Source organism: Drosophila gunungcola, chromosome 3R (assembly GCF_025200985.1).
Source record: "Drosophila gunungcola strain Sukarami chromosome 3R, Dgunungcola_SK_2, whole genome shotgun sequence".
Lineage (NCBI taxonomy): Eukaryota > Metazoa > Arthropoda > Insecta > Diptera > Drosophilidae > Drosophila > Drosophila gunungcola.
In genome coordinates, this window is record NC_069139.1 from 156,016 (window position 1) to 170,464 (window position 14,449).

The window sequence follows — 14,449 nt, forward strand, 5'->3', positions numbered from 1 at the left end:
CTATTTTTGAATTAAATATATTTGTTTTAAGAAAAAACTAATGAGTCTGAGCACATTACATTATTATTATTATTTAAACTAGCTCAACAACCATCCCTTTTAACCTGTGATCGTAATGCAAAACGTTGGCTTTTTTTGTGTGACCATGGCGTGGCCATGTCGCGTGTCCGCCTGAAACACCATCCGTGGCCAGACCGTGTTTTGCTTTTGTTTTTGCCATTCCCCGCCGTTTCAGTTTGTTGTTTATTGTTACAGCTCTCACACATGCATCGCCTACACGCTGTTTGTATAGTCCACCAACATTTGTTTGTTTATTGACCGATTTTGGGAGCTTAATGGTCAGCTCACCACCTATGGCAGCTAGGAGCTACGGTCGAAAAAAGAGTTTTGCAGCTGTTGCCACTGCGTGTGCTCTGTGTTCTTTCTTCCGTTCTTAGCATTGCTAATTCCCTGTCCAGACAGCCAGCGGCAGTAGGGAAAATATGCTGAAAAAATATATAACATTTGAATATCCAGTATTCTGTTTCATTATGCATGACCGGTCATCCCTTAAGACTTAAATCAGCCCGTCACTACCATCAATTTAAAGCTCAAGTGTGCTGTTGTCAGCGCAGCGAGTTGATAACCAATCCCTTTGGTGGTCTGGGCAAACACTTAAACGCTTTTATGGCCATAACCAATAAGACGACAGTTTGGCAGCCGGCAAGTGTCCGCGTCCGTGTTCTTCGTACCCTGGTATCCTGCGCGTGCCGCCTTGGCTCATTCGCACGTCTAGGACTCTGTTTCCTGGTCTACGCGTTGCGTGTAAATATTTTCGCAGTCAATAAAATAATATTGTCATAATTTTTTTTGTTTCCTCTGCCATCTGTATCAATATTGAGACGGCATTGAAAGGAGTGAAAAACTCCGGCCAGACCAAAAGCAAATATCAATTGTCAACCGGTTTGACTTGCTGGCTGGTTGGGTTGCGTTGTGTGCAGCTATTTATGACAGGCACTGTACGTGAGTGCGGTTAGTGGCATCCGACTTTCAGGCACGAGTCGGCCTGACTTTTGACTTATCTGCCTTTGTGGGAGTGACTGTGGGAAACAGCAAAATATTTGTATGTGCAATTTAATTAAGCATACGCTCCGTTGCATGCCGAGCCTCGCGCTACTGTGTACGTAGTTTTAATGCACAAATGATGTGGAAAAAATTTGGCAGAGCCAACAAACCAAAATTTCTCGCTACTCTGTTTGCTCATAACTTAAACAATTGATATGCTTTATGGACTTTTAACCAGCTCCTAGATGAAGTAATGCACTGAGGGAAACCAAATCTTATAACAATCCTTATATATATTTTAGTTTACAAAATATATTTTTTACGTACAGTCACAGACTGCTCTTGGCTGTCGGCTGTTTGACTGAAAGCCACTTGACTGCACACATGCATGGAAACCTCCGCTCACTCGACTGCAACCTACAGTTGGCTAAATGCCAATGCAGTTTCACCCTTTAACTCAGGCCAGAGCAGTATGGATGTGCTAGCGACAAGGATGGGCAGATGGGAAAAAACTATTTTCGTAATTGAAATGCAATTACAATTTGAAAACGTCGCTGACTTATAGCTCGGTCTGCTGACTGCGTACGTTGACTCCTTGCATTTGCGTTCAGTTGACAGAAGACCTTGCCACCGACCCTTCTTTTTCCTTACAAATTTTAAATGAATTACATTTCTTGCTGGTGTCAGGCTCCAGCTGCAAACAAATATTTTTTTTCAAGGCTCAATTGCGTGTTGGGCGGACTCTGCAGATTTTCTAAAGCCAACTGGCTGCCGGCAATGAGTTTCATTTGCTGCAAAAAAATCGTGCCATGATTGATTATGCGTGGGCAAATGTTTAAATTTAAGACAAGGCCCTGCTGGCTGAGCAAATATCATTAAGTCGTTATGCACACAAAGAGGAGGTAGAGCGACAGACACGTAAGGGACACAAGTTTGCCCAACAATCTAAAATGTATGATGTGTGAGCCTGTAAAAATCTAATTTACTGTCGCATAATTAAAGGCGCTCTAACGACTCTGTGTGCGTGAGCTGAGCGAGTATTTATTCAAATTATATATTCGACTGATGACACGCCCTTGGCAAAGTTTGGGGCGGAACTTGGAGAAAAACACGGGCGTCACGCTCACATTAAATCATTAAATGCCGCCCGCCATGTAAGCATAAATTTAATTGTTATTAACAATCAGCACTTATTTTATCCTGAACGCCAGGTACCCCGACTCTTGTGAAAGCATTTTTCTTTTGTTCGACTCGCTTTTTCCATTCATTTTCATTTACATTTTTCGTTTGAGGTTTCTGTTTGCTTTATCAATTTAAATTGTCATTAATTAACTTGGTGCGCATCATGACCGAACAGGGAGTAGAGGAAATTATTACACATACGCCTCGATGGACATACTAACCATTCATTACTTCCCAACCATCGTCATCCGAACTCAATTACAGTTTGTAAACTTTTCAATTAGCTATAAATAGTTTATGTATATTTTTCGTGCAATTCATTGTGAGTGGTAAGGGTGTGTGTGTACGCTTAATTAAAAACGACTGGCCAGGGCACTTTCACAGCTTTTCGCACAGTGTGTTTGTAAGGGTCATTAATACTGCTAAGCTTTGGCCCTACGTCCTTGCAGCTCATTTTAACGCGCAGCCGAGCGAATGATTGCTATTCATATCGTCTGTGGAGCATTGACAGTCAACGGGCAGCGCCAGCATCGTCATTATCGAATGCAAATTTTATCGCTGCACTTTTTTCAGCCACGGCAGTTAATGCATTTCGGGTCTTGTTGATTTAGCATTGTACCATAATTATCTCAGAGTATCAGTGCCCCGCTGAAGAATCTCTCGAGCGGCAACAGCTATTATTAAACTCATGATTAATTTAAAGTCTGCCACAATTGCATTTATTGTTTGCTGCGCAAAAATTGGTTGGCTCGCTGTTAATTAAAAAGCAGCAATGCCATAACTGCTAACAAATCTGCCCGCAGGCCACGATCCACAAACCAACAAAGCATGATTCAAACTGCAATTTTTCGCCAGTAGAAGTTGTAGCTGCCGGGCTTTTGGCTGTGTTTCCGGTTCTCGTCAGCGCTCGGCACCATCTTCCTTTTCAATTATTCCGCTCGTCTTTGTTGGAGCCAGTGCAGCAGCCGAAGGCTTCAACAGCTGCAACGCTTGTCGATTCGCTCATTGCAGTGACATTTCTAGTTACACACCACCAGGCAGCGGCGTTTACTTCGATTTGGCACAAATGTGGCAAAAGAAAGAGTAGAAAAAACAAATTGAGTTGCAGTCGCTGAAACGTCGAAAAATCCAAAAATTTCGCCAGTCCAGGACAACGGCGTCATGCATGATAGATACCTTTACATATTTTTGCCGTTTACGTTTTTTTCCGTAACTGGCCGGCCAACGGCACTTGATTTGTTGTTTGTCTCGTGCAGAACATTTCCGGCGCGCCCGTCCGTCCGTCCTCTCTTTTTATTTAGTTTCGATTCACAGCAGTTTTCCAAGTCTTTTCCGATTTCGGCTGTTATTTATGGAGAGTTGCGGGGCGGCAGTGTGATGGAGCAGATCTCATCGCCCTGCAGTTACCCATTGATTTTTAATAAATTTTTGAGCTCCCTTCGGTCGACTGAATACCAAACTATAACGATGCACAGGTCCTGGCCCGACTGCATAATTTCGTTTCGGCTTCATTTCCGTTTCGAACTAATCAAAAAGTGTAATTTCCGATTAGTTGTTTTCAGCATTGACCGGCGGGCAGAGAGAGTTCACAGAGTGCACTTCAAATCTCGGGACTCGGAACTCGGGACTCGAGCCTCTCGAGGTTGCTCGACTTTTCCCTTTTGCTGGCGCAAAGGTTCGTAAAAAATGGCTTAGGGTGAGAACCGATTCAGGTCCTGCGAAACGGATTTCTAGCATTGTGAAATAAATTGGAACATTGACCCCCAGCGTCTGGGTTGTGATTAAATATGGGGAATTGGCCGGATAATGACCCTTTTACATTATGAGTTATGGAAGGGAGTTCAGAAGCCAAATATCAATTTATCTCAATCTTAAAATCGTAGCTCACTTTTTGGGGCAGTCAAAGTATAGTGGTCTAAATTATTTAAACTATTATTTCAATGACTTCAAATTATAGAAGTTTTGAATATTAAATCATTTAAAATAATAACTTGCTTGCTGTTTTATTTATTTTCTTGTTATAGTTCCAAGTTAAGTTCACTTTAAATTCGGCATAATTAAAACGACATATGGAGTGTTTTGCGGAACTACACGTACAGCGTGGTCTATCTCTGACCATGTGTGGCTTGTTTAGCAAACACCAGAGTGTTAAAATCGGAAGAGGGAAGGAGGCGACTGCATTTCATTTGCATATGAACAGCCAACTTTCCTCTTGCAGGTGCCACAGAAAATAAAAAGCGCACAGTCCAACACATTAACAGGTGTTGACTAAGCGCCAGACAATTTCTAGCATACCACCTATCCCCCTGAAACTGCATTTTCACATAAAGAGTGGCAAATTTGTTTGCCTTTGTTTATAAAAATTTAAGGCACTTTTGGGGCAGTTCACTTGCCAAAAGAGTTTTTTCGAAAACTGATAAAAGATTACCTCGATTGTTTGAAGAGAAATTATTTGACTTTGACAAGAAAGGAAGCAAGCTTCGGCAAGCCGAAGTTTATACCCTTTGAGCTATTGCAAAAATTTAATATTCTTTGAAACATGATGATTTTCAGCTCAATTATTCAATCGTTCCTATGGCTATATGATATAGTCATCCGACTTAGACAAAATTTAAACCGTAAAATTAGAAAAACAACAAAGTTCATTTTTTTTCTATATATCGTTCCGAATTATTTACTACCTGCAATAGGAAGACAACTTTTGGGAAAGTTTCATGCAGATAGCTTTAGAACCAAATCGACTCTCCTAGTGATGCTGATCAAGAATATATATACTTTATAGGGTCGGAAATGTCTCCTTCACTGCATTGCAAACTTCTGACTGAAATTATAATACCCTCTGCAAGGGTATAAAAATAAATTACTCAGTCCACGTTTGCTTATACTTCCAAACATTGTTTTTTCGATAGACCTTTCGCTCAGTGCTGTTGCAGGGATATCCTCGAAATGTGGCTGCAAACTCTTCCAGGCCAAAGGCAGCCTGAATCCCATTTGTGCAGCACCACTTTTGTGGGAGTGGCAGTAGGTGGTGCGCTTTATTTATGCAAAAATAACAAACAAGTTACCGGCGAGGAGAGGCAACAGCAAAGCAGAGAAGCTGCAAAAACGACGACGAGTGCCTAAAAGCCTCAAACGTTGTCTGTGTGCCGGACATTGTCGCCTTGTTGCTGCTGGATTATTCACAGCCGTTGAAAGTGTGCAATGAATGAATTTATGGCGGTGCCACTCTCCACTCTCTGCCCCCTGCAGCGGGTTTAACTGTGCAAAGTGTATACAAATGTGGCGGCGTTTGGCCATGTTATCAACGTTTTTATTTGCTCCGTCCTAGTCTATTTCGGCAACAAAGGCAACCAACAAATAAACCTACAAAAAAAAAACAAATTAAGTGAAGCGCGGAAGCGGAAGTGCAGACAGCGCTGGCCATTAAGTGAGCCGGAGATGGCCCCAAAAGAGACGCGCATGTGGCTCGGAGAGAGAGAGAGAGACCTGCAGGAATTGTCACCTGTTTAATATTTCAATTGGTTAAACAACGTTCGTTATTTTCCCCTTTTCCCGTTGCAGCCAAGGCCTCCAAAGTCATCCATTTGCGCAACATTCCAAACGAGTCCGGCGAGTCGGATGTGATTGCCCTGGGCATTCCGTTCGGACGTGTGACCAACGTGCTGGTGCTTAAGGGCAAGAACCAGGCGTTCATCGAAATGGCCGACGAAATATCCGCCACGTCGATGGTGTCCTGCTACACAGTCAATCCGCCCCAGATGCGCGGACGCATGGTCTACGTGCAGTTCTCGAACCATCGCGAGCTAAAAACGGACCAGAGTCACAATGTAAGTACAGATAGTAAAAATAATATTTTCTATTTAAGCTGTTAGTCTAATTTCCATAACGCTTTTGTTTAGACACTGACGACATAAAGAACTTAATTTATTCATAATAGATAACATTAGACGTATAACATTTCTTGTGTGACTTAATAAGCCACAGTTATAATATCCAATCGGCGAAAAGATAATCTTTCCTAGCTTTTATTCCTCTATAACCCGATATCTGTTGTTGGTATAGCTTCCTGTCTTAAGTGTTATAAATGGGCTCATTAAGTTTTAGGCCAGGGAAAACAAATGAAGCAACTGCGATTTATATGCAAATGTGGGTCGGCCTTGCAAACCGTCTGATTAATTACACTTTCTGGGGAATTTAAACCAGTTCCTCAAGAGATTTGGACCCATCATAAATGCACACAAACTCAAACATCCTTTGCGAGCATGCCTGTATTTGTGGGTGCTCTAAACCAATTTCTAATTTTAATTTCGTAAGCCACAAAGTCACTGACAAAGTTTAAAAAGCTTTCAAATAAATACACATGGCCGCACACACACACAGACACACACGTGTCTGACAAAAGCAGTAAAACGCATAGTTTTTGCGTTTTGCGGACAACTCACACAGAGAAATTCAGAGTGAGTAGTGATGAGTGAGGGGGCGAGCAAAAATACAAATGAAACCGCACGCATACCAAGGAGACAAACGACTGAGGAGACCAGCACACGGCGCCTAGATGCCAGCTGCTTAACTCGGAGTCAAAAGCATATTTTGATTACTTAAATGGAAACGGCAGAAAGAGCAACAACAATCGAGCCAGGACAGAACCCAAAGCGGGCTTGTCACCTTTGCTGGCTGGGCTGTGCACCAGCTGATGGTGGAGGATTTGGTGGTGGTGAGCCCAAAAGCAAACTACTTAAAAAGAGATCGCAACGGCAACAGCAGAAACAACACAAACAACAACGAAAAAGGTTAAGGGGCTGCAGCAGCAGCTAAAGCAACACGACGGCCAAAAACAAGAATCAGACCAAGGGGGCGGTCCTATGACTTAGGTGACACAGCAGCAACAATGGAGGCAACAGCAGCAACACCAACAGCAACACCAACGCAGCTAGACCAAACAATATAGTTACATTTCACTGATTACCTTTTGGCTGTGGCCCTCCATCGTGTGTGTAACTCCAGCTCCATCTCTGTGTGCGTGGGCAGATTTCTCTTGTTAGCTACTAATCCTGGTAAAAGGCCTTGTTGCTAGCCCGCAGACAACGTGAGACAAGTCAGACGAGTGGAAAAGTCAACGCCGCCACCGCTTTCTTGCTCTAGTGGAAGATCTCTTTAAATGCAGGAGAGTGTGTTTGTGCGAGTGGAAGGGGTTTAATCTTGTGTGCGCTGCTGCTGCCAACATATTTACACAATTTCTCATTTCATTCAGCTTTCTTTCTTCTGCCCATGTCCATTGTGCGAATGTCTTGTCTTGGGTTTTCCTGCTGCTGCCGTTAGTGCTGCTCTTCCTTTTGTGTCCTGTGTCTGGCGACCCACCTGTGCAGCATACAGTTGATTGTTTGGCGCCCTGGCCCAGCCACTGTTGACTGTTCCTTTATTTTTGCATCATATTTCGCCGCCTGTCATTTGCTATTTGTGTTGCTACTGCCGCTGTTGCCGCTGCAATGTGGCAAGCTTCAGATAAGATGCTTAGCGAATTGTTGTCGTCGCCCAGACCCAGCAGCAGCAAAACTTAAGAAATCACACGAGAAAAAGCGGGAGACGTTTTCTGTCAAGTGCGGGACATATGCAATAGCAGGACAACTCTTTTTTAATTCCCTCGTTAGTTGGGTATTTCCGTAAATTTGGAATTTTCGTCAATTTCCTGTTGGCAAAGGTTTATGCTTTAAACTCGGGGAAAAGAGAAGGTAAATTCCATTTCGTCTCCACCGAGCAAAGACAAATCCATTGCATGGCCCCCAGAGATTTTAACCCCAGCAAAGGAGGCGACACGCACCTGAAGGCAAAAGCTGCGAAGAAAGTAGCAACAGCAAATCAGCAATACAGGCTTTCCAAATCATCTCCCACACTCACACACACCCAGGAAAGAAGACATCTAGTCGCACACATGTGTGATTTCAACGGCTGAGTGATTGCATGGTATAGAGAATAAAACAAATAAGAGGAAAAACCAACCAACAGAAATGAAAAACCCCGTAGCATCTTTTCAGCTATACCACCCAACTTTCCCCGCCCTTCTGACATTTATGTTGGCAATTTGGCAGTCAACCGGCAACGCTGCTGTTGCTGCTGCGTAACGGGATTCTAATATGTCATGTCGTTGGGATGTCCTTTCACCTTTGCTTCGCTCCTTTTTCATCCAGAGAGCTCTGTTTCTGGTTCTGGCACTGGTTTTCTGTGACTATTTTCGTTGATGTCTTACTCTAGCGTCTTAGCGTTTCCACATCTGCTCTGCTACGGTGAGGCGACCCTTGACTAAGATACCAGAAATGAAGATAAATGCACTGGCAAGTTCACGCGGTTACGACCGCAACGAGCTGCCCACAGAAACCCCAGAGCGACTCAGGCACCCAGCTTCACTGCCATCCAAAAGCCCAACCCCAAAGGTTCGCAACTGGCATTGTTTAATGGGTTTCAAATTTGACATGTGATTTTTTTGTCTGTGTAGCTGTGGGGCGCATCTGTTGGCTCTGTGGCCCAGTTTTGTTTTGAGTAATTTTGATAAATTAATTGTTGAGCCCGACCTCTTTTACGACCGAAAAGGGTTGACAGCCACTCGGGGAAATGGCTTCAGCCCCACGGCCCACAAAAAATTAGATTGAAATATAATTTCGGGGAAGCCAGTCCCTGGTCTAATCTCCAGTGTAACATTTGCCAGGGCTCCTCCGCTGCCATTTGAGCTTCATTAGATACGCACAATTGATTAATCGCTGCATTCATGGTGAAGATAGCTACGACCTCGCAAATCACCTCAGCAGGAGTCGCGCGTTCAACGGTGAACGCAAATTCTGGTAATCATCTTAATTGGCACTCGCCTCCGAAACATCAAATCTGCCCAAGGGGAAAAGGACAATGGAGTCGAGACAACTGTCGGTCAACTGCAGCCCATTGAATAAGCTCCAAACTGCAACAGCAAGACAACACTCACCAAAAATTCTGATTAAAAACCATAAATCAATTTGAAAATTATAATCAAGTAAATTAAATCACAATGAAGACAGAGAAATCAGAACAAAGCCTTCCCGTTCTAAAATTTTTTGTTTAGAATTTAAACATTCTCAAATTGTTACATTGTTTTACAAGAGATGTTTTCCCGCAGTGCAAATGCAAATGCATGTCCCAAGCGCTTTCTGCATGTGTTGTGTGGTGCGTCGGCAGGTGCTCGTTTTCTCCTCAGTGATAAGGTTACCTTGTAATTAAATTAAATGGCCGACTACAGAGAGGGCCACATTTTACGAACGCCTCCTGCCCAGCCAAACAATGGTGACTCGCCCAAGAAAAACACAAAAGGAAGCGAGGGATGGACAGCAATTGTCAATTAATAGTACACACATGAAAATTAGCTGGGAACAAGAAGTGGGCTTAATTTACACCGCGTTTGACACGTGGAAAGGAAAAGACGACTGGCACAGCACAGAACTAATACAAATGTTAAGCGATTAGGCCACAGAAAGGATCAAACTGATTAGCAAAGTCTTATTCGTGATGTCTGATGCCCTGCCCGCATGTCTATAAATAACAGGGCATCGCATCGGGGATAATGCCGTACATTTGATTTGGTATTAATAATATGAACCGGGCTCAGTGACACAGACCTCAATGTGTTATTTAATTTGCGCCTCCTGCAGACAGGCTGTCAATGCCGAGGGGGGAAAAGCGGGTAAACCGGATTATGGGGCCTTTTCTTTCGGCACGCTATTTGTCTAACTCTCAGGCTTTTGCAGTTAAAGGATTTCGCACAGGCAAATAACTTCACATATTAGGTGCTATCCGTTGAATGCTATCAGCTATCTGCTCAATGTTTATTTTTCTATGCGCTGCGTGGCTTGTGTTTTTCTTTGCTGTTTTTCTGTTTTCCCATTTTATTTTCACGTTTACTTTACCGAACCGACCGCCCGCACATCACTCTTCGTTGCCGTCGAAAGCAAAAGTAAGCTAATCTTATTGTTTTCACAACAGCGCCGAGGAGCAGGAGCAGAAGCAGAGCAGAGCATCGCATCGCGTATGTGACTGTGTCTTCTGCTCCTGATCCTTTGAGTTATGCGGATGCGAATATTTGTTTATACTTGTGCTGCGCTAAAGCTTTTTGCCATTTTGATTGGCGACGTGTTGAAAATGGATTTAAATTACATTGTTTCGGAGTACGTGAGATCCAAATAGCGAAGAGTAGAGGGCTGAGAGCAGCAGGATAACAGCGGTGGCACCGTCGCCAGCCCAGAAAACCCTAGTAACCAAACCGGCTGGCAACTGACAACTTTATAGATGCACTGACTTTTTCAGCGGCTGTGTCAATATTTTGACTGTATTGATTAGTTTTGCATTACGGCTGCTCGAAAATGTCTTTCTCTTTCCCTTCTTTGTTTTCGCAGGCGTATTTACTTTTATTTTTTGGGCAGTGGATTTTGCTACTTTGGGTAACTCGTATTTATTTAAGCATTTCGGTTTAATGTTCGTGTTTGTGGAATATTTTCGCAAAAGGCTTTTAACACACTTGGCGGGGTTGCTGTTTTTGTGCGCCTTTTGCATAAATAACACAAATATAGTTTGTTGGCACTGAAACCGCTGTTCCTGCCCCGACTTTATGCAACTGTATCTCTATGGCTTGACCGTAAAAACCACGCAGCAGATAAACGACCCACAGCAAAGTAAAACATAATCCCGAGCTCAGCTTTAAAACTTAACTACACAAGTTCATAACTGGTAGTAGTAGTTGCCCAAAAAAGTTTCAAACTTGCAGTGGGTAGAGCGCCAAAAAGGCATTAAGCAGGGGGCTCCGGCTAAGACTGTGGCCAAGCAGCTACTTTCTAACTTGGCCCGAACACTTAAGCTCTCGCTTCGGCTTCTAGAGAAGGGGCGACGACACTTGAGTCCAACTCCTGCTCGAAAGGACTCGCCATGCAGTTTAAAGTGTGCCTGTCAGGGAGAACGGGGAATAAGGGCAAAAAGCCAAAGTACTCCGGGTGACATTGCAGCGAAAATAAACTTCCTGCCCTCAAGAAAAAAGAACAGCACACGAAAGCGCTATGAAACAAAAATGTTTATGCAAAACCTTAAGTGAAAGCAGAGTCAATATTTTTTGGCGCCTGTAGAGCTGCGGTTTTAGCCCTGAGCTTTTGCCTTTTCTCAGCCATTTTCCGCGTTTATTTCTTATGCAAAAACCGCATTAAAATCATACAACAATTGACGAGTTCCTTTCAGCTTGTTGAATATTGCAAAGTTTGTTGAGAACTCTTTTAGCGAGCTTCAAAGTATCAGATTTACGGAATAGTTTTTGTCTCTACCATATAAAGACTGTGCTTGGTGTACTGTAATTTAAACTTGGCTACTTTAGTTTTCTAAAGAGTCTTAGAGAATCCAAAAGTTTATGGGTAAATCTTGGGTAAAGATTCCTGATTTCTGTTTTTATACCGCTTGCGTTTAATGTCCGAGGAGCGGGACATGTGTGACTTTTGTCCAGATTTTCCACTGACACACATCGGTCGATAAATGTGCTTATCAGCAAGTTGTCAATACTTTTCGCTTATCAAAGCATTTTAGCTTATCAAATGTGGCAAAATCCATTAGAAGAGGGCGGAAGGGGAGCAGCAGTCAGCCAGCCCATCGATATAAAATTATAACATGTGGTGAGGTCGTTCCCTATGATGAGCGGAGTGGGTGTTTGCATATCTAATCAGCCCACAACAACAATCGGGATGGAGAACGCACAATTGACTCATTAACAGGCAAAACCGCGACAAGCAAAGTCCAATACAAACCCAGCCGGACACACAACGATTTGTTCTGTTTAATGACGTTGCTGGTTGTGGTCCCTAAATTTTCCCCATCCCTTTCCCGGTCCTCGCCAAGCGACCTGCAGGATAATTAGAATGGCTTAGCCTAATATGCATGCAAGTGCTCCCAACATTTGGTGTGGCTTAGAGTTTCCAAATGTGAATACTACTTTGCCTTAAATATACTCGGAAAAATGAATGCCACATTATTTTGATATATGAAGCTATTATATGATATGAACTATATTTCTACACTAGATTTTTTCTTATTTGGCCTTTGTTGTTAAGTAAAACTAAAAGTCCAAAACCTGCAGAAATCACCATCTATGTATATTGGAAAACTTTTCTCTCAGTGAGCAATGCCATAAATATAAAGTCCACCTCACAATTTTAGTTACTCGAGTTGTCAGTGCAAGCTTATACACAATTATTAAATTGCCTAAACGTCTGCCAAATGACCACTTGACAGCTAGTTATTATTAAGCAAGTTTGCTGTTTAAACAAGCCCACCAGAGATGGCAGGATAGAAAAAGTAACAGATGGGCAAACGCTTCTCAACAATTACATTCCAATTTTAACACAATCAAAATCATCGTCATCGTAATAATCAGGAAAAGTGAAGTATCAAATTACGGGCAGCGGAAAGGAAACCCAGCGACAGCCACTGATGGCATCCCACAGGCATCTGGAGCCAGAATGGCAATCGAAGATGAAGCAGCCGCACATAATGGGGCACTCATGCCACATACGCCCTGTCTAGCCACGCAGCTCGGCACTCGGCAATTCTAATCAATTTTTATTATTTTTACAAACTTGGACTACTAGCAGACAGGCGAAGGTAAGGATCACGTCGCCCGGCTCTTTGTTTTCAATGGTAAGGAATTTATCTAGGCGAACGCAGACATAAATAGCTCGCCTGGGGTGGATTACCTCCACAGGCCTCTCCTGTTGCTGACAAACGTACAAAAAACGCGTCGCAAATAGGCAGGATGAACGGAAATCGGGGGCAAGTGGGTTGGTAACGGTGGGCGGTCGAATGTGTTTATGTTATGATTTTCGGAATCAAAATTCAACACGAATAGGAATAAATTTACTTCCGAATATCATTAAATTATTTTCCGACAGAACGTGTATATTTCACGCAAGAAGTTTTTGTTGCTTACTACGAGTACGAGTATCTGGCATCCGCTCAGCATCCTCGTCACCGGCAGACTCACCTACCTCCGAACTCCTGCTTTCCTTTTATTATAACGATACTTGATAATATTGATTTTGATTGAGATTTATGTTAGCGAGCCGTACAGCTGAGGATACCGCTGAGTTTTTGACTGCTCGACAGGCGGGCAAACGATTAGCATGCTCATGTGATATAAAAATAATTTGTTATTTGGGTTGTATTGATAGGGATATCGTTGTAGAGTCAAGAATAGTATTAGTATTAAAGAATTGTTTCTTGATATTATTGTTTTATAATAGTTTATTATATGAAAAGTTATATATATACATTTTGTGCACTACCAGTTGCTTTGATTAATTGATGATAAATAGTAAATAACACTATTTTTTCTTTCCAGAACTCGGTTGTCCAGAGCGACTACCGCATCCAGTCTCCGGCGGGCGGATCGCCCCTACCCCTCTGCGCCGCTTCCAATGCGACCAGCAACAATGCCAACAGCTCCGGCGACAGCATCAGTAGTGCCGTGGGCATCTTGCAGAACAACTCGAGCGCCGTGAACGCAGCCGGCAACAACACGAACTCCGCCGGCGGACCGAACACGGTGCTCCGCGTGATCGTGGAGTCGCTGATGTACCCCGTCTCCCTGGACATTCTGCACCAGATCTTCCAGCGCTACGGTAAAGTGCTGAAGATCGTTACCTTTACCAAGAACAACTCATTCCAGGTAAGAGCACTCAAGGTTTTTGCTATAAGTCATTTGTTTTTCCAATCCGTGTGGCTAATAAACTCCGTTGCTCTTCAGGCCCTCATCCAATATCCGGACGCCAACTCCGCCCAGCATGCCAAGTCGCTCCTGGACGGGCAGAATATATACAACGGCTGCTGCACCCTGCGCATTGACAACAGCAAGCTGACGGCGCTGAATGTAAAGTACAACAACGACAAGTCGCGCGACTTCACAAACCCCGCGCTGCCGCCGGGTGAACCGGGGGTGGACCTCATGCCCACCGCCGGCGGACTGATGAACACCAACGATCTACTACTGATCGCCGCCCGGCAGCGGCCTTCTCTCACAGGTGATAAAATAGGTAACACGAGCGGAACATTTTCCCGATTTTTCCTTTATGTTTTTTCTATGCTTCATGTTGCTATCACCAAACAATTTAAAAATTTTCGTTTTCAATTTACCTACTTTATAAAGTTTTTGGGATTTTTTTTTTGATATTGCTTGGCC

General features: G+C 43.3%; 1 protein-coding gene across 21 annotated transcripts in view; it reads left to right on the forward strand.

Annotated features, from left to right (window-relative positions):
- LOC128251996 (polypyrimidine tract-binding protein 1) overlaps positions 1–14,449 on the forward strand; it is a 151,201-nt gene that overhangs the window by 120,718 nt on the left and 16,034 nt on the right. For 19 of the 21 annotated variants that reach the window (XR_008267269.1, XM_052979336.1, XM_052979339.1 and 16 more), the window contains 3 exons: positions 5,788–6,053; positions 13,613–13,939; positions 14,018–14,303. Coding sequence is in view for 20 of the 21 variants with exons in the window: in XM_052979336.1 (XP_052835296.1) it covers positions 5,788–6,053; positions 13,613–13,939; positions 14,018–14,303 (879 nt within the window). In the remaining variant the exon portion in view is untranslated. The remainder of the gene's footprint in view (positions 1–5,787; positions 6,054–13,612; positions 13,940–14,017; positions 14,304–14,449) is intronic. The other 2 variants (XM_052979338.1, XM_052979327.1) reach the window with 1 other exon arrangement.